This window comes from Anomaloglossus baeobatrachus, chromosome 9 (genome assembly GCF_048569485.1).
Source record: "Anomaloglossus baeobatrachus isolate aAnoBae1 chromosome 9, aAnoBae1.hap1, whole genome shotgun sequence".
NCBI lineage: Eukaryota > Metazoa > Chordata > Amphibia > Anura > Aromobatidae > Anomaloglossus > Anomaloglossus baeobatrachus.
The window spans coordinates 2,668,042-2,687,423 of NC_134361.1; the positions used below are offsets into that span (position 1 = coordinate 2,668,042).

Consider the following 19,382-nt stretch of genomic DNA (forward strand, 5'->3'; position numbering starts at 1 on the left):
TGGTTTTCTCCTGACTATTGTATTTCTTTATTATTTGCCGCCAGCTGATGGGTAAATGCAGCCGCCTTTCTCTCCGCTTCCAGCCCCTATGTATGGCAGATCTGCTCCCGGGGAACATATGGCTCCGCATTGTCTTATGCTGAATAGATGATGGCACTGGAGGAATCGGTGGACGGTCATTGTACAGACCTGGGAGAAGTGGGATTTAAGCAACAAATGGCCGCACCGGTGAACGCTCCTGCGATTTTGCGGACACTAATTGTTATTGTATTTTTTAATATTCTGCTTCAAAATTCAAGTTTTGTAACAAAAAGAATCCGAAAAGTCTTGAAATCCACCTTCATCCTCCTCGACTGTCCCCAACCACCTCATTACTGTCCTGAGATGACTGTGTCCTGCTTCCTCTGACGTTGCCGTGGTTACTTTACATTGAACATAATGCACAGCCATGTAAAAGCGGCACTGCTGTGCGCCAGGCTTCAGAAGCCGGGAAGACGCTAGAAGCAGGTTCATGTGATCAGGTGAAGTGACATCAGCAGCTAAAAACACGGAAAAACGCCAAGAAAACGCGCCAGAAAAAACCCAACTGCGTCATCCCAAAGCGTCTCCACCTTGAAAGACTCAGCAGGAGCCCGGCGTGTAACGGACACAAGCGCAGGCCCTCACGAGACCCCTGCTCCTCTGTAGACCCTGCATTCATAGACCTCTCCCAGGTTCTCCTATCAGTGGCTGCAGCTCAGCACTCTGCATAGCGCACGGTAAGGAAGAGCGCTGTGCAAGGAAACATTACAGCCCCTTCATTCTCAGGATAGGTCGGACCCTCATCAGTCAGAACGAGAGGGCTGCAACCCTCTGAGGTGGGAGAACTCCCTGAACAATAAGGAGGGACGTGGCTTTGTCCAATGATGGCGGACAGCAGACCATGAGAACATTGTGGCTGCGCAGAGCAAGCTGGCGGGGGGTTACAGGTTGTCATTGAGGGTACAGGGCCCTAATGAAGGGTAACCCCACCTTTCGGATTGACTGCATCCCCCCACATTGCAGTGATGTGCACAGATGGCGTCCACCAGCCAACCTTATTATGACTCCCTTTTCACCGTGATACGGAGGAATGCTGGATGATTCCACCTGTTAACCATTTCTATCTCTATGTATGACAGGCATACCGGATTATTCCACCTGTTAACTATTTCTATTCTTGTGTATGACATGCATGTTGGATTATTTTACCTGTTAACCATTTGTATTCCTGTGTATGATATGCACGCAGGATTATTCCACCTGTTAACCATTTATTTTCCTATGTATGCCATGCACACAGCAGTATTCCACCTGTCAACCATTTCTATTCTTATGTCTGACATGCACAGTATGTTGGATTATTTCACTTGTTAACCATTTGTATTCCTATGTAGATGTGCACACAGATATTATTCCATCTGTTAACCATTTATTTTCCTATGTAAAACAGGCACACTGGATTATTCCACCTGTTAACCATTTCTATTTTTATATATGACATGTATGTGGGATTATTCCACCTGTTAACCATTTCTATTCTTATATATGAAATGTATGTGGGATTATTCCACCTGTTAACCATTTCTATTCTTATATATGACATGTATGTGGGATTATTCCACCTGTTAACCATTTGTATGATATAATAATAATATGTATTCATTTTTATAGCACCATTAATGCCATAGTGCTTTTACTGTCCCCATTGGGGATCACAATCTAAAGTGGGAGGAAACCCATGCAAACATGGGAAGAACATACAATCTCCTTGCAGATGTTGTCCTTGGTGGGGTTTGAACCCAGGACCCCAGCGCTGCAAGACTGCAGTGCTAACCACTGAGCTATCGTATTCCTTTGTATGACATTCACGCATGAGTATAACCATCTGTTAATCATTTATATTTCTATATATGACGTGCACACATTGTTATTACACCTGTTAACCATTTGTATTCTTATGTATGACATGCATGCAGGAGTATTCCATCTGTTAACCATTTCTTCTCATATGCATGACATGCACACATGATTAGTCCACCTGTTAACTATTTATTTTCCTATATATGACATGTGTTGGACTATTTCACTTGTTAACCATTTATTTTCCTGTCAATGGAATGCACTCATGATTTCACCTGTTAACCATTTCTTTTCCTATATTTGACATGCATGCGTGATTATTCCTCTTGATGACCATTTTTCAATTATTTCTCAGGCCGCAGTACTATAAAGTCATAGATGAATGTGTTGGACAAATTGTGTTACAATGCGGTGGAATGGATCCCGACTTCAAATACAAGGGGCGGCTGGACGTGGATTTCACTCATTTAGTAGGTGAGAGCCGATGTCCCATGTATCACTCTGCGTTATTCGTGCTGTGGAGTCCACGGTGATCTCAGAAGAGAGATTATCAATTTGAAAAATGACCTCAAAGAGATGTAAAAGGATTTAAATATCGAAAATATCAGAATATTATTGTACTTGTCCTCAGCCTGTGGAGGTTCTGTTCATAGACATTTCACCACACTGCCCCCTGCAGGTGCCAGCAGCAGATTACAACTGCTGTCTATGGCAGCCTGTGCTCCGTGGAACAGCAGCCTTACATTGAATGAAATAATTAATTTGTGGTAATAATGGCTTAGAATTCAATTTACTTCCAAGGTGAATTTGCATGTAATCCCACAGTTTACCTATAATCCTAGAATATGTGTCTAATCCTGCGGTTTTCTTAAAATCCTGTGGTTTTCTTATAATCCTGCGTTTTGCTCATAATCCCACATTTCCCTATAATCCTGTACTTTTTGTATAATCCCACATTTCCCTATAATCCTGTGGTTTTGCCATAATCCCACATTTCTCTATAATCCTGCGGCTTGCCCATAATCCCACATTTCCCTATAATCCTGCGGTTTGGCCATAATCCCACATTTCCCTATAATCCTGCGGTTTGGCCATAATCCCACATTTCCCTATAATCCTGCGGCTTGCCCATAATCCCACATTTCCCTATAATCCTGCGGTTTGGCCATAATCCCACATTTCCCTATAATCCTGCAGTTTGGCCATAATCCCACATTTCCCTATAATCTTTGGGTGTAATCCTGGTTCGATATAACACTTTCTTTTTCTTCTCGCAGATTCCTTGGTGGATAAAGCCAGAGTTGAGGAGAGTGAGCAGAAGGCGTCTGAATTCTCTAAGAAGGTGAAGCCATTTATCACGGTCATGTAAATCCCAGACATTGGTTTTCTGTGATTAGGACGTTTTTCGAGCCTCTTTCCTCCCGGGAGGAGACGGTTATTGATTTGCTGCTGGAATCAATGTTTGGCTGCATTTGAACATGATCCTTGTCAGTATCACAAAGGTCAATATTGCTGTATCGGCGCAGCGGCTGTGGCGATGTTGGGGATCTGCTGTATTATTGTCCTAAATTTTGCATTGTTAATTCCTGGGCTTATTCAGCGCCGTCCTCCCCGGCATCGTCTGCAGCAGCGGATAAAGACGCATCGGACCGCGCCTCCACCATCAGAAAGACCCGGCATCGCGCCTCCACCATCAAAAAGACCCGGCACCGCGCCTCCACCATCAAAAAGACCCGGCACCGCACCTCCACCATCAGAAAGACCCGGCACCGCGCCTCCACCATCAAAAAGACCCGGCACCGCGCCTCCACCATCAAAAAGACCCGGCACCGCGCCTCCACCATCTGAAAGACCCAGCACCGCGCCTCCACCATCAAAAAGACCCGGCACCGCGCCTCCACCATTTGAAAGACCCGGCACCGCGCCTCCACCATCAGAGAGACCCGGCACCGCGCCTCCACCATCAGAAAGAGCCGGCACCGCGCCTCCACCATCAGAAAGAGCCGGCACTGTGCCTCCACCATCAAAAAGACCCGGCACCGCGCCTCCACCATCAGAGAGACCCGGCACCGCGCCTCCACCATCAGAAAGACCTGGAACCGCGCCTCCACCATCAGAAAGACCCAGCACCACGCCTCCACCATCTGAAAGACCCGGAACCGTGCCTCCACCATCAGAAAGACCCGGAACCGTGCCTCCACCATCAGAAAGACCCGGCACTGTGCCTCCACCATCAAAAAGACCCGGCACCGCGCCTCCACCATCAGAGAGACCCGGCACCGCGCCTCCACCATCAGAAAGACCTGGAACCGCGCCTCCACCATCAGAAAGACCCAGCACCACGCCTCCACCATCAAAAAGACTCGGCACCGCGCCTCCACCATCAGAAAGAGCCGGCACCGCGCCTCCACCATCTGAAAGACCCGGCACCGCGCCTCCACCATCTGAAAGACCCGGAACCGTGCCTCCACCATCAGAAAGACCCGGAACCGTGCCTCCACCATCAGAAAGACCCGGAACCGTGCCTCCACCATCAGAAAGACCCGGCACCGCGCCACCACCATCAGAAAGACCCGGCACCGTGCCACCACCATCAGAAAGACCCCGCACCGCGCCTCCACCATCAGAAAGACTCGGCACCGCGCCACCACCATCAGAAAGACCCGGCACCGCGCCACCACCATCAGAAAGACCCGGCACCATTCCACCACCATCAGAAAGACCCGGCACCGCGCCTCCACCATCAGAAAGACCCGGCACCATGCCTCCACCATCAGAAAGACCCGGCACCGCGCCTCCACCATCAGAAAGACCCGGCACCGCACCTCCACCATCAGATACACTGGAGGGGAAAATCAGAGCACAGTGTATGATACTGTATATACTGTGTGTGTATATGTATATATATATAGATATATAGATATATAGATATATATGCCATTAGGAGTCCAAGCATTCCAAACTCCACCGCACACATGTATACAGAGCACCTATATACAGTGGGTACTGTGAGGTAGTGTGGTCGGCTGCGCAGCAGAAGACACGGGATCCAGGCATTAAGGTTCACAGCACACGGTTTAATGTCCAAACAAAAATCCACAGCAATATACATGTGCCTCTCCGGCAGAGAACTCAGGGAGTTCTGATCACTCCCTCACACCCGGCACACCTGCCCTTGTTCCTGTTTCCATTTAACCCTTCCTTCAGCCTGTAGGGAAACAGCATTAACCCTAGAGTGGATTTACTTTCTATCATGGAGTGAGCACAACCGGGGCGAGACATACCGGCCGTCATAGATAACCCCGGTCACAGTCTCACAGTACGGAAAGTATTCAGATCCCTTTACATTTTTCACTCTCTGTTTCATTTTAGCCATTTGGTAAATTCTCATTAATGTGCACTCTACACCCCATCCCCCATCTTGTAAAAAAAAAAAAAATCAGAAATGTAGAAATTTTTGCAAATTTATTAATCAAGAAAAAATGAAATATTCGATGGTCATAAGTATTCAGTCCCTTTGCTCAGTATAACACATGGTGATAAGTATTCAGCCCCTTTGCTCAGTATAACACATGGTGATAAGTATTCAGCCCCTTTGCTTAGACACTCATATGTAAGTCACATGCTGTCCATTTCCTTGTGATCCTCCTTGAGATGGTTCTCCTCCTTTATTGGAGTCCAGCTGTGTGTAATTACACTGATAGGACATGATTTGGAAAGGCGCACACCTGTCTATATAAGACCTCACAGATCACACTGCATGTCACACCAAATGAGGATCATGAGGTCAAAGGAACTGCCCAAGGAGCTCAGAGACAGAATTGTGGCAAGGCACAGATCTGGCCAAGGTTACGAAAGAATTTCTGCAGTACTCAAGGCTCCTAAGAGCCCAGTGGCCTCCATAATCCTTAAATGGAAGAAATTTGGGACCACCAGAACTCTTCCTAGACCTGGCCGTCCAGCCAAACTGAGCAATCGTGGGAGAAGAGCCTTGGTGAAAGAGGTAAAGAAGAACCCCAAGATCACTGTGGCTGAGCTCCAGAGATGCAGCAGGGAGATGGGAGAAAGTTACACAAAGTCACCTATCACTGCAGCCTCCACCAGTCGGGTCTTTATGGCAGAGTGGCCCCACGGAAGCCTCTCCACAGTGCAAGACATATGAAAGCCGCATAGAGCTTGCAAAAAAACACATGAAGGACTCCCAAACTATGAGAAAGAAGACTCTCTGCTCTGATGAGACGAAGATACAATTATCACCAGAAAGTTCTAAGCAGCATGTGTGGATAAAACCAGGCACTGCTCATCACCTGTGTGACGACATGGACTCTCATGGGTTGAAGTTTCTTAAAATCCAGCCAGACAGCATGATAGATTGTCTATAGACGGGGGAGAAGTCCCTCATTGTTTTTACAAGACTCTTGTTGACTCAATGTAATTGTGTTGGCCACTGAAAGCTAGACGTATTGTTCTCCAGACTTTTCCAGTAACCATTGTATTGTAGTTGTGTATTGCTAATGTGATTACCTTAGTAGCCATTGTTGAGTCTGTGACTTGCCGACTCCATGTAGATATACTGAGTCTTTCTATGCACATCATTTAAATGAACATTATCCATGCAGCTTGAAATTCATCCAATGGGAGAAGCAATCTTGTCCAACCAATCGATGAGGACACAGTGTATCCTAAGGGAAGGTTATGGCTATAAAAGGGACTTCTTTAAGCCACCAGGGTTGATGAAGGTTGATGGATGCTGATGGATCCAGTCTAAGCTCTTTGGAGCTGACTAGAGGATCAGGATATCTTATGGCTTCAATCTAGGGGCTCCGGTTCCGGTTGGAGACCATATCCATAGCCTAGGGATTTCGACTCCGGCTGCCAGGATTATAACATCATACCAGGACACTCAGGTTGGGACAGTTCAGTCACCTGTTACAGACTTTGCAGACCTCTCACAGCTTCCTAAATCTGGCATTATTCTTTTCTCGGTGGGTGCCCGCCAAAAGCGGGGTGCTGCTGGACTGGAGTAAATAGCCCTGGAACTTCTGAGGCATGGACATTCTAAATCACTGGTGAGCCAGCGGAAGGGGGAGACTCTGTTGCCTGTTACATTTGTGTGTTTTGCTGGGTATGTGTTATGTGCCGTTAATTGTTTGGGGATCCAATAAAGTCTAATTATTGTGGTTCCCTCACCCTGTGTTGTCTGAGTAGTGTTACGCCCACGGTTAAGGAGGCCGGCGTTCAGTTGGGATGAGCCCTGAGCCACGCTGTCTTTCTAAAGGCGGCGGGTTTTAGTGGACGAGAGCACCCACTGAGCCTCGTGTCCCCACAACCTGCCCAATGCAATCCCCACAGTGAAACATGGTGGTGGCAGCATCATGCTATGGGGGCAGGGACAGGACGACTGGCTGCAATTGAAGGAAAGATGAATGAGGCCAAGAAAAGAGATATCCTTGAAGAAAACCTCTTCCAGATGCTCTGGACCTCAGACTTGGCTGAAGGTTCACCTTCCAACAAGACAATGACCCTAAGCACACAACTAAAATCTCAAAGGAGCGGCTTCAGAACAACTCTGTGACCATTTTTGACCAATCGGCCATGTATATTAGTGGGGTGGGTGACTTATGTACGATGTATGTGGCCTCCTGACCCCTGAGTGTGGTCTTTGGCCTCACTAATCGGACATGGATATTAGCGAGGTGGGTGACTCATGTACGGTGTACTGGGTCACCTGACCTCTGAGTGTGGTGTGCGGCCTCACTAATCGGACATGTACATTAGTGGGGTGGGTGACTCATGTACGGTGTATGGGGTCTCCTGACCCCTGAGTGTGGTCTTTGGCCTCACTAATCGGACATGTACATTAGTGGGGTGGGTGACTCATGTACGGTGTATGGGGTCTCCTGACCCCTGAGTGTGGTGTGCGGCCCCACTAATCGGACATGTATATTAGCGGGGTGGGTGACTCATGTACGGTGTATGGGGCCTCCAGACCCCTGAGTGTGGTGTGCGGCCGCACTAATCGCACATGGATATTAGCGGGGTGGGTGACTCATGTGCGGTGTATGGGGCCTCCTGACCCCTGAGTGTGGTCTTTGGCCTCACTAATCGCACATGGATATTAGCGGGGTGGGTGACTCATGTACGGTGTATGGGGCCTCCAGACCCCTGAGTGTGGTCTTTGGCCTCACTAATCGCACATGGATATTAGCGGGGTGGGTGACACATGTACAGTGTATGGGGCCTCCTGACCCCTGAGTGTGGTGTGCGGCCTCACTAATCGGACATGGATATTAGCGGGGTGGGTGACTCATGTACGGTGTATGGGGCCTCCAGACCCCTGAGTGTGGTGTGCGGCCTCACTAATCGCACATGTATATTAGCGGGGTGGGTGACTCATGTGCGGTGTATGGGGTCTCCTGACCCCTGAGTGTGGTGTGCGGCCTCACTAATCGCACATGTACATTAGCGGGGTGGGTGACTCATGTACGGTGTATGGGGTCTCCTGACCCCTGAGTGTAGTGTGCGGCCTCACTAATCGCACATGGATATTAGCGGGGTGGGTGACTCATGTACGGTGTATGGGGCCTCCAGACCCCTGAGTGTGGTGTGCGGCCTCACTAATCGCACATGGATATTAGCGGGGTGGGTGACTCATGTACGGTGTATGGGGTCTCCTGACCCCTGAGTGTAGTGTGCGGCCTCACTAATCGCACATGGATATTAGCGGGGTGGGTGACTCATGTACGGTGTATGGGGCCTCCAGACCCCTGAGTGTGGTGTGCAGCCTCACTAATCGCACATGGATATTAGCGGGGTGGGTGACTCATATACGGTGTATGGGGCCTCCTGACCCCTGAGTATGGTGTGCGGCCTCACTAATCGCACATGGATATTAGCGGGGTGGGTGACTCATGTACGGTGTATGGGGCCTCCTGACCCCTGAGTGTGGTCTTTGGCCTCACTAATCGCACATGGATATTAGCGGGGTGGGTGACTCATGTACGGTGTATGGGGCCTCCTGACCCCTGAGTGTGGTGTGCGGCCTCACTAATCGCACATGTATATTAGCGGGGTGGGTGACTCATGTACGGTGTATGGGGCCTCCTGACCCCTGAGTATGGTGTGCGGCCTCACTAATCGCACATGGATATTAGCGGGGTGGGTGACTCATGTACGGTGTATGGGGCCTCCAGACCCCTAAGTGTGGTGTGCGGCCTCACTAATCGCACATGGATATTAGCGGGGTGGGTGACTCATGTACGGTGTATGGGGCCTCCAGACCCCTGAGTGTGGTGTGCGGCCTCACTAATCGCACATGGATATTAGCCGGGTGGGTGACACATGTACAGTGTATGGGGCCTCCTGACCCCTGAGTGTGGTGTGCGGCCTCACTAATCGGACATGGATATTAGCGGGGTGGGTGACACATGTACAGTGTATGGGGTCTCCAGACCCCTGAGTGTGGTGTGCGGCCTCACTAATCGCACATGGATATTAGCGGGGTGGGTGACTCATGTACGGTGTATGGGGCCTCCAGACCCCTGAGTGTGGTGTGCGGCCTCACTAATCGCACATGGATATTAGCCGGGTGGGTGACACATGTACAGTGTATGGGGCCTCCTGACCCCTGAGTGTGGTGTGCGGCCTCACTAATCGGACATGGATATTAGCGGGGTGGGTGACACATGTACAGTGTATGGGGTCTCCAGACCCCTGAGTGTGGTGTGCGGCCTCACTAATCGGACATGGATATTAGCGGGGTGGGTGACACATGTACAGTGTATGGGGCCTCCAGACCCCTGAGTGTGGTGTGCGGCCTCACTAATCGGACATGTACATTAGTGGGGTGGGTGACACATGTACAGTGTATGGGGCCTCCAGACCCCTGAGTATGGTGTGCAGCCTCACTAATCGCACATGTACATTAGTGGGGTGGGTGACACATGTACGGTGTATGGGGTCTCCAGACCCCTGAGTGTGGTGTGCGGCCTCACTAATCGGACATGGATATTAGCGGGGTGGGTGACACATGTACGGTGTATGGGGCCTCCAGACCCCTGAGTGTGGTGTGCGGCCTCACTAATCGCACATGTATATTAGTGGGGTGGGTGACTCATGTACGGTGTATGGGTCCTCCTGACCCCTGAGTATGGTGTGCGGCCTCACTAATCGCACATGGATATTAGCGGGGTGGGTGACTCATGTACGGTGTATGGGGCCTCCAGACCCCTAAGTGTGGTGTGCGGCCTCACTAATCGGACATGGATATTAGCGGGGTGGGTGACACATGTACAGTGTATGGGGTCTCCAGACCCCTGAGTGTGGTGTGCGGCCTCACTAATCGGACATGGATATTAGCGGGGTGGGTGACTCATGTACGGTGTATGGGGCCTCCAGACCCCTGAGTGTGGTGTGCGGCCTCACTAATCGGACATGGATATTAGCGGGGTGGGTGACACATGTACAGTGTATGGGGTCTCCAGACCCCTGAGTGTGGTGTGCGGCCTCACTAATCGCACATGGATATTAGCGGGGTGGGTGACTCATGTACGGTGTATGGGGCCTCCAGACCCCTGAGTGTGGTGTGCGGCCTCACTAATCGGACATGGATATTAGCGGGGTGGGTGACACATGTACAGTGTATGGGGTCTCCAGACCCCTGAGTGTGGTGTGCGGCCTCACTAATCGGACATGGATATTAGCGGGGTGGGTGACACATGTACAGTGTATGGGGCCTCCAGACCCCTGAGTTTGGTGTGCGGCCTCACTAATCGGACATGTACATTAGTGGGGTGGGTGACACATGTACAGTGTATGGGGCCTCCAGACCCCTGAGTGTGGTGTGCGGTCGCACTAATCGGACATGTACATTAGTGGGGTGGGTGACACATGTACAGTGTATGGGGCCTCCAGACCCCTGAGTATGGTGTGCAGCCTCACTAATCGCACATGTACATTAGTGGGGTGGGTGACACATGTACGGTGTATGGGGCCTCCTGACCCCTGAGTGTGGTGTGCGGCCTCACTAATCGCACATGGATATTAGCGGGGTGGGTGACACATGTACGGTGTATGGGGTCTCCTGACCCCTGAGTGTGGTGTGCGGCCTCACTAATCGCACATGGATATTAGTGGGGTGGGTGACACATGTACGGTGTATGGGGCCTCCGGACCCCTGAGTATGGTGTGCGGCCTCACTAATCGCACATGGATATTAGCGGGGTGGGTGACACATGTACGGTGTATGGGGTCTCCAGACCCCTGAGTGTGGTGTGCGGCCTCACTAATCGCACATGGATATTAGCGGGGTGGGTGACACATGTACGGTGTATGGGGCCTCCTGACCCCTGAGTGTGGTGTGCGGCCTCACTAATCGCACATGGATATTAGTGGGGTGGGTGACACATGTACGGTGTATGGGGCCTCCGGACCCCTAAGTGTGGTGTGCGGCCTCACTAATCGCACATGGATATTAGCGGGGTGGGTGACTCATGTACGGTGTATGGGGCCTCCAGACCCCTGAGTGTGGTGTGCGGCCTCACTAATCGCACATGTACATTAGCGGGGTGGGTGACTCATGTACGGTGTATGGGGCCTCCAGACCCCTGAGTGTGGTGTGCGGCCTCACTAATCGCACATGGATATTAGCGGGGTGGGTGACTCATGTACGGTGTATGGGGCCTCCAGACCCCTGAGTGTGGTGTGCGGCCTCACTAATCGCACATGTACATTAGCGGGGTGGGTGACACATGTACGGTGTATGGGGCCTCCAGACCCCTGAGTGTGGTGTGCGGCCTCACTAATCGCACATGTACATTAGCGGGGTGGGTGACTCATGTACGGTGTATGGGGCCTCCAGACCCCTGAGTGTGGTGTGCGCTCATGGGTAATGATGTGTCCTGTAGATCTGCATCTCTCGTACCATTCTGGGGTTACTGCCCCTCATTAGCCGTGGACGTGGCCCCTCTACATGCCGGCGCTTGTTGCAGGCCTGGAGGAGACCCAGCATCTAATGAGCCTGCAGCGCACGGAATACAAACACCTCTGTGAGTGACAATCGGAAAAAGCTATTTTAAAAAGTGACATCTTTGAAGTATTTGAAAGGCGGTGAGAGGTTCAGTGGGAGCAGTGGGAATCGGGGGGGACATTAGTTTTCGGAGCGGTGCGCCGTCTTCGCACACAATGGATGACGTAAGATTTGCGGCTCTGGAGTGGTCTCCAGCTGCGGTTCTTATATCACTGCTGACACTTTCACAAGTTAAATCTTTTATTTTTTTTGTATTTGAGAATCAGATTCTGGAAGCATCAAAACATCCAAATCTCATGTTGTGTGAAGTTTGTAACGCGGGTCTCACATCGGGAGAAGATTCAGCGGCCAAAACCTGAAGAGAGAGGAGTGTGCTCTGCCGCGTCTCCGCAGCCGGTCTGCATGGATCTGAGGATGGAGATGATTTACTCTTCATACTATTATCCCGGATGACGGTGGCGGATACAGATGGGAATGAAGCAGTTACAACATTTCTATTCAATGCAGAAAAATTCAATTGAGTTTTTTGCTGGAAAGATCTTTCCTGGATCCGACACTGGACCCGTGATGACGGGGGAAGACAGGAGGAGCCGGGCTTGGGGTTGGGTTTAGTGGCTTCTCTTAGGGGTACTTTGCACGTTGCGACATTGCTACTGTGATCTCGTCGGGGTCAAATCGAACGTGACGCACATCCGGCGCCGGTAACGACGTCGCAACGTGTAAAGCCTAGAAGCACCGATAAACGATCGCAAAAGTGTCTAAAATCGGTGATCTGTGTAGTGTCGGTCATTTCCATAATTTCGCTGCAGCGACAGGTGCGATGTTGTTCCTCGTTCCTGCGGCAGCACACATCGCTGTGTATGAAGTCACAGGAGCGAGGAACATCTCCTACCTGCGTCCCGCCTGCAATGAGGAAGGAAGGAGGTGGGCGGGATGTTACGTCCCGCTCATCTCCACCCCTCTGCTTCTATTGGCCGCCTGCTGTGTGACGTCGCTGTGACGCCACACGATCCGCCCCCTTAGGAAGCAGGCGGTTCGCCGGACAGAGCGACGTCACAGGGCAGGTAAGTGCGTGTGAAGCTGACGTAGCGATAATGTTCACTACGGCAGCTATCACAAGATATCGCATTGTAGACTGTGAGCCCTCGCGGGTAGGGTCCTCTCTCCTCCTGTAGACTGTGAGCCCTCGCGGGCAGGGTCCTCTCTCCTCCTGTAGACTGTGAGCCCTCGCGGGCAAGGTCCTCCCTCCTCCTGTAGACTGTGAGCCCCCGCGGGCAGGGTCCTCTCTCCTCCTGTAGACTGTGAGCCCTCGCGGGCAGGGTCCTCTCTCCTCCTGTAGACTGTGAGCCCTCGCGGGCAGGGTCCTCTCTCCTCCTGTAGACTGTGAGCCCTCGCGGGCAGGGTCCTCTCTCCTCCTGTAGACTGTGAGCCCTCGCGGGCAGAGACCTCTGTCCTCCTGTAGACTGTGAGCCCTCGCGGGCAGGGACCTCTCTCCTTCTGTAGACTTTGAGCCCTCGCGGGCAGGGTCCTCTCTCCTCCTGTAGACTGTGAGCTCTCGCGGGCAGGGTCCTCTCTCCTCCTTTAGACTGTGAGCTCTCGCGGGCAGGGTCCTCTCTCCTCCTGTAGACTGTGAGCTCTCGCGGGCAGGGTCCTCTCTCCTCCTGTAGACTGTGAGCTCTCGCGGGCAGGGTCCTCTCTCCTCCTGTAGACTGTGAGCTCTCGCGGGCAGGGTCCTCTCTCCTCCTGTGGACTGTGAGCTCTCGCGGGCAGGGTCCTCTCTCCTCCTGTAGACTGTGATCTCTCGCGGGCAGGGACCTCTCGCCTTCTGTAGACTGTGATCCCTCACGGGCAGGGTCCTCTCTCTCCTCCTGTAGACTGTGAGCTCTCGCGGGCAGGGACCTCTCTGCTCCTGTAGACTGTGAGCCCTCGCGGGCAGGGACCTCTCTCCTCCTGTAGACTGTGAGCTCTCGCGGGCAGGGACCTCTCTGCTCCTGTAGACTGTGAGCCCTCGCGGGCAGGGACCTCTCTCCTCCTGTAGACTGTGAGCTCTCGCGGGCAGGGTCCTCTCTCCTCCTGTAGACTGTGAGCTCTCGCGGGCAGGGTCCTCTCTCCTCCTGTAGACTGTGAGCTCTCGCAGGCAGGGTCCTCTCTCCTCCTGTTCCTGTCTGTGTCTTGTATTGTTTATGATTATTGTACTTGTCCCTATTATGTACACCCCTTTCACATGTGAAGCGCCATGGAATTGATGGTGCTATAATAATAAATAATAATAATGTGCGACAGGGGCGGGGACTATCGCGCTCGGCATCGCTATCATCGGCTAGCGATGTCGCACTGTGCAAAGTACCCCTTAGGTTTACAGGACAATGATGAATGAATGTTTGTAATGATAGATTCTCCGCACAGAGATGTAGCAGAGCCGAGAAAATGCAATATATAAAAATCAAGAATCAGCAGCAGTTATATCAAAAAAGGAAAGACACTGGTGCTGGGGGGAATTGTTATCACCACATTCTGCACCTCTTCATAAATGTGGAGATTATGTTACTCCCACTGCTAGAAATTCCTTGCAAGAGAAACTGAAATGATTTTTTATTAAATCATTTATCAGACTTTAAAAATATATGAATAATTGTAATTTACTCCATTCCTTCTCTATCAAACATCATACTGAAAATGCAGCTTTAACTAACTTGTACATGCTCTTTTATAAGCTGCTTACAACTGCAGCTCCAACAACAATCTGTAGTCAAGCACAACTTCCCAATTCTGTAGCGCTCGCATGGACAGTCGGATGCTCCATAGATTACTGTAGGTGATGCCTTGGACACTTGTTTTCTGTAGATGGGGTAGATTATTATAGATGACGCCTCGGACGCTTGTTTTCTTTAGATGGGGTAGATTACTGTAGATGACGCCTCTGACGCTTGTTTTCTGTACACGGGGTAGAATATAGTGGGTGACACCTCTGACGCTTGTTTTCTGTAGATGGGGTAGATTATTATAGATGACATGTCTGACGCTTGTTTTCTGTAGATGGGATAGATTATTATAGATGACGCCTCTGCCGCTTGTTTTCTGTAGACGGGGTAGATTATTATAGATAATGCCTCTGACGCTTGTTTCTGTAGACGGGGTAGATTATTATAGATGATGCCTCGGACACTTGTTTTCTGTAGGCGGGGTAGATTACTGTAGATGACGCCTCGGACTCTTGTTTTCTGTAGACGGGGTAGATTACTGTAGATGACGCCTCGGACTCTTGTTTTCTGTAGACGGGGTAGATTATTATAGATAATGCCTCTGACACTTGTTTTCTGTAGGCGGGGTAGATTATTGTAGATGACGCCTCGGACTCTTGTTTTCTGTAGATGGGGTAGATTACTGTAGATGACGCCTCGGACTCTTGATTTCTGTAGATGGGGTAGATTACTGTAGATGACGCCTCGGACACTTGTTTTCTGTAGGCGGGGTAGATTATTGTAGATGACGCCTCGGACTCTTGTTTTCTGTAGATGGGGTAGATTACTGTAGATGACGCCTCGGACTCTTGATTTCTGTAGATGGGGTAGATTACTGTAGATGACGCCTCGGACTCTTGTTTTCTGTAGATGGGGTAGATTACTGTAGATGACGCCTCGGACTCTTGTTTTCTGTAGACGGGGTAGATTACTGTAGACGACGCCTCGGACTCTTGTTTTCTGTAGACAGGGTAGATTACTGTAGATGACGCGTAGGACTCTTGTTTTCTGTAGACGGGGTAGATTACTGTAGATGACGCCTCGGACTCTTGATTTCTGTAGACGGGGTAGATTACTGTAGACGACGCCTCGGACTCTTGTTTTCTGTAGACAGGGTATATTACTGTAGATGACGCCTCGGACTCTTGTTTTCTGTAGACGGGGTAGATTACTGTAGATGACGCCTCGGACTCTTGTTTTCTGTAGACGGGGTAGATTACTGTAGATGACGCCTCGGACTCTTGTTTTCTGTAGACGGGGTAGATTACTGTAGATGACGCCTCGGACTCTTGTTTTCTGTAGGCGGGGTAGATTACTGTAGATGACGCCTCGGACTCTTGTTTTCTGTAGACGGGGTAGATTACTGTAGATGACGCCTCGGACTCTTGTTTTCTGTAGACGGGGTAGATTACTGTAGATGACGCCTCGGACTCTTGTTTTCTGTAGACGGGGTAGATTACTGTAGACGACGCCTCGGACTCTTGTTTTCTGTAGACGGGGTAGATTACTATAGATGACGCCTCGGACTCTTGTTTTCTGTAGACGGGGTAGATTACTGTAGATGACGCCTCGGACTCTTGTTTTCTGTAGACGGGGTAGATTATTATAGATGACGCCTCGGACTCTTGTTTTCTGTAGACGGGGTAGATTACTGTAGATGACGCCTCGGACTCTTGTTTTCTGTAGATGGGATAGATTACTGTAGATGACGCCTCGGACTCTTGTTTTCTGTAGACGGGGTAGATTACTGTAGATGACGCCTCGGACGCTTGTTTTCTGTAGACGGGGTAGATTACTGTAGATGATGCCTCGGACGCTTGTTTTCTGTAGACAGGGTAGATTATTATAGATGACGCCTCGGACTCTTGATTTCTGTAGACGGGGTAGATTACTGTAGACGATGCCTCGGACTCTTGTTTTCTGTAGACGGGGTAGATTACTGTAGATGACGCCTCGGACTCTTGTTTTCTGTAGACGGGGTAGATTACTGTAGATGACGCCTCGGACGCTTGTTTTCTGTAGACGGGTTAGATTACTGTAGATGACAACTCGGACTCTTGTTTTCTGTAGACGGGGTAGATTACTGTAGATGACGCCTCGGACTCTTGTTTTCTGTAGACAGGGTAGATTACTGTAGATGACGCGTAGGACTCTTGTTTTCTGTAGACGGGGTAGATTACTGTAGATGACGCCTCGGACTCTTGATTTCTGTAGACGGGGTAGATTACTGTAGACGACGCCTCGGACTCTTGTTTTCTGTAGACAGGGTATATTACTGTAGATGACGCCTCGGACTCTTGTTTTCTGTAGACGGGGTAGATTACTGTAGATGATGCCTCGGACTCTTGTTTTCTGTAGACGGGGTAGATTACTGTAGATGACGCCTCGGACTCTTGTTTTCTGTAGACGGGGTAGATTACTGTAGATGACGCCTCGGACGCTTGTTTTCTGTAGACGGGGTAGATTACTGTAGATGACGCCTCGGACTCTTGTTTTCTGTAGATGGGGTAGATTACTGTAGACGACGCCTCAGACTCTTGTTTTCTCTACATGGGGTAGATTACTGTAGATGATGCCTCGGACTCTTGTTTTCTCTACATGGGGTAGATTACTGTAGATGATGCCTCGGACTCTTGTTTTCTGTAGATGGGGTAGATTACTGTAGATGACGCCTCGGACTCTTGTTTTCTGTAGACGGGGTAGATTACTGTAGATGACGCCTCGGACTCTTGTTTTCTGTAGACAGGGTAGATTACTGTAGATGACGCCTCGGACTCTTGTTTTCTGTAGACGGGGTAGATTACTGTAGATGACGCCTCGGACTCTTGTTTTCTGTAGACGGGGTAGATTACTGTAGATGACGCCTCGGACTCTTGTTTTCTGTAGACGGGGTAGATTACTGTAGATGACGCCTCGGACTCTTGTTTTCTGTAGACGGGGTAGATTACTGTAGATGACGCCTCGGACTCTTGTTTTCTGTAGACGGGTTAGATTACTGTAGATGACGCCTCGGACTCTTGTTTTCTGTAGACGGGGTAGATTACTGTAGATGACGCCTCGGACTCTTGTTTTCTGTAGACGGGGTAGATTACTGTAGATGACGCCTCGGACTCTTGTTTTCTGTAGACGGGGTAGATTACTGTAGATGACGCCTCGGACTCTTGTTTTCTGTAGACGGGGTAGATTACTGTAGACGACGCCTCGGACTCTTGTTTTCTGTAGATGGGTTAGATTACTGTAGATGACGCCTCGGACTCTTGTTTTCTGTAGACAGGGTAGATTACTGTAGATGACGCCTCGGACTCTTGTTTTCTGTAGACGGGGTAGATTACTGTAGACGACGCCTCGGACTCTTGTTTTCTGTAGACGGGGTAGATTAATTTACTGTGTTTCCGGTACATTGTCTTAATGAGGTTAATAAGGGCGATTTACTCTGCGGAGTAAACGCTGTGTAATATCCTTTACACCTTATGAAAGTGGCACATTTAGGGCACAGTCTATTGGAAATGATGACTTTCCGCTCTTATCCTTGCAGTTTGATGAAGAGTTCACGGCACGACAGGAGGCGCAGACCGAACTTCAGAAACGAGAGGAGAAAATCAAAGAGCTGGAAACTGAAATCCAGCAGCTGCGGACGCAGGTAATAAAGCAAAATACAGACTTCATGTCAGGAGAATTCGGCGCCAGATCATGTGTGATTCCCATAAAGTGAAAATTCTATATTTCTCTGATATTTTAACCCCTTATTGAGTACAGATAGACCCATGAAGCCCATCTCTTTTACAGAACGTCTGCTTATTGGAAGGGTTAGTCAGTGTTCTGAATTATGGGAGCAGTTCAGTGAATATAAAGCTGTATTATTCTGTATTTATGTACTATATACTTTGCGTGTGATCCATCACTGTTTTCACACCTCTCCTTGCTGTCAGTGAATGGAAGGTTGTATTGACTTATATAAATGAGGTCTTCTTAGCCCCTCCTATGGCTACACGCTGTAAACCAGACCCACAAAGCGGGATTTCAGTCAAAGCAGTGACTTTCTCTGCAGACAGCAATGTTGGGGTCTCTCTGGATCGGCTGATATTCCTAGCCATGTTTTCAGCTCCATCTATGGGTCGGACATAGTTATAGCATCGTATAGGCGGCACTAGAGGTCTTCCTTTTCGAGGGGAGATAAGTTGTATACTTTTTGCTGGTTGTCAGTCTCCATCAGCTGCCTCTCCTCAGAGAGACTTGTGCCGACCTGGTGCTATCACACGGGGGTTTAGTTCTGCAGTCTAGTTTAAAGGGTTCTTCAATAGGAACCAATGTAGTAGAAAAGCATTTTGTGGTCAAGCTCCAAGTCTTCCTAACAATCCAGGTCCTGGAGAGCATGATGGGGGCTGGTCACAGCTGTTGGAGGAAGAATCCTGTGTCTTGGGTGCATCTTGAAGAATGAATATCCCCCCAAGTCCAGTCCAAGCTTCGTGCAGGGTCCCCCCCCCCCACCATGGTTGGACTGGTCATTGTCCTGCAACTTTATCTACGACTGTGTTCAGAAATCCACAGTGAGGAGAGGACGGAGGACCCCCGGTCTTCAGCCGCTGTAATCTGTAACCTAAACCCTGAAGAACTTGGGAACAATCAGAAAGTTGCTCCATAAATCACATTACAATAATCCTGAATGCATTAGAGCTTAATGAGCCGCGGCTCTGGACATGGTGGAGCCGCGGCTCGAAATGTGCGCGGCGCTA

At 50.0% G+C, this 19,382-nt stretch overlaps 1 protein-coding gene across 6 annotated transcripts in view; it reads left to right on the forward strand.

The window, feature by feature from the left end:
* The window catches only part of DIAPH2 (diaphanous related formin 2), a 1,791,241-nt gene that overhangs the window by 467,416 nt on the left and 1,304,443 nt on the right, over positions 1-19,382 (forward strand). For all 6 annotated transcript variants that reach the window (XR_012725273.1, XR_012725274.1, XM_075323052.1 and 3 more), the window contains 3 exons: positions 2,237-2,355; positions 3,159-3,223; positions 18,185-18,289. Coding sequence is in view for 4 of the 6 variants with exons in the window: in XM_075323052.1 (XP_075179167.1) it covers positions 2,237-2,355; positions 3,159-3,223; positions 18,185-18,289 (289 nt within the window). In the remaining 2 variants the exon portion in view is untranslated. The remainder of the gene's footprint in view (positions 1-2,236; positions 2,356-3,158; positions 3,224-18,184; positions 18,290-19,382) is intronic.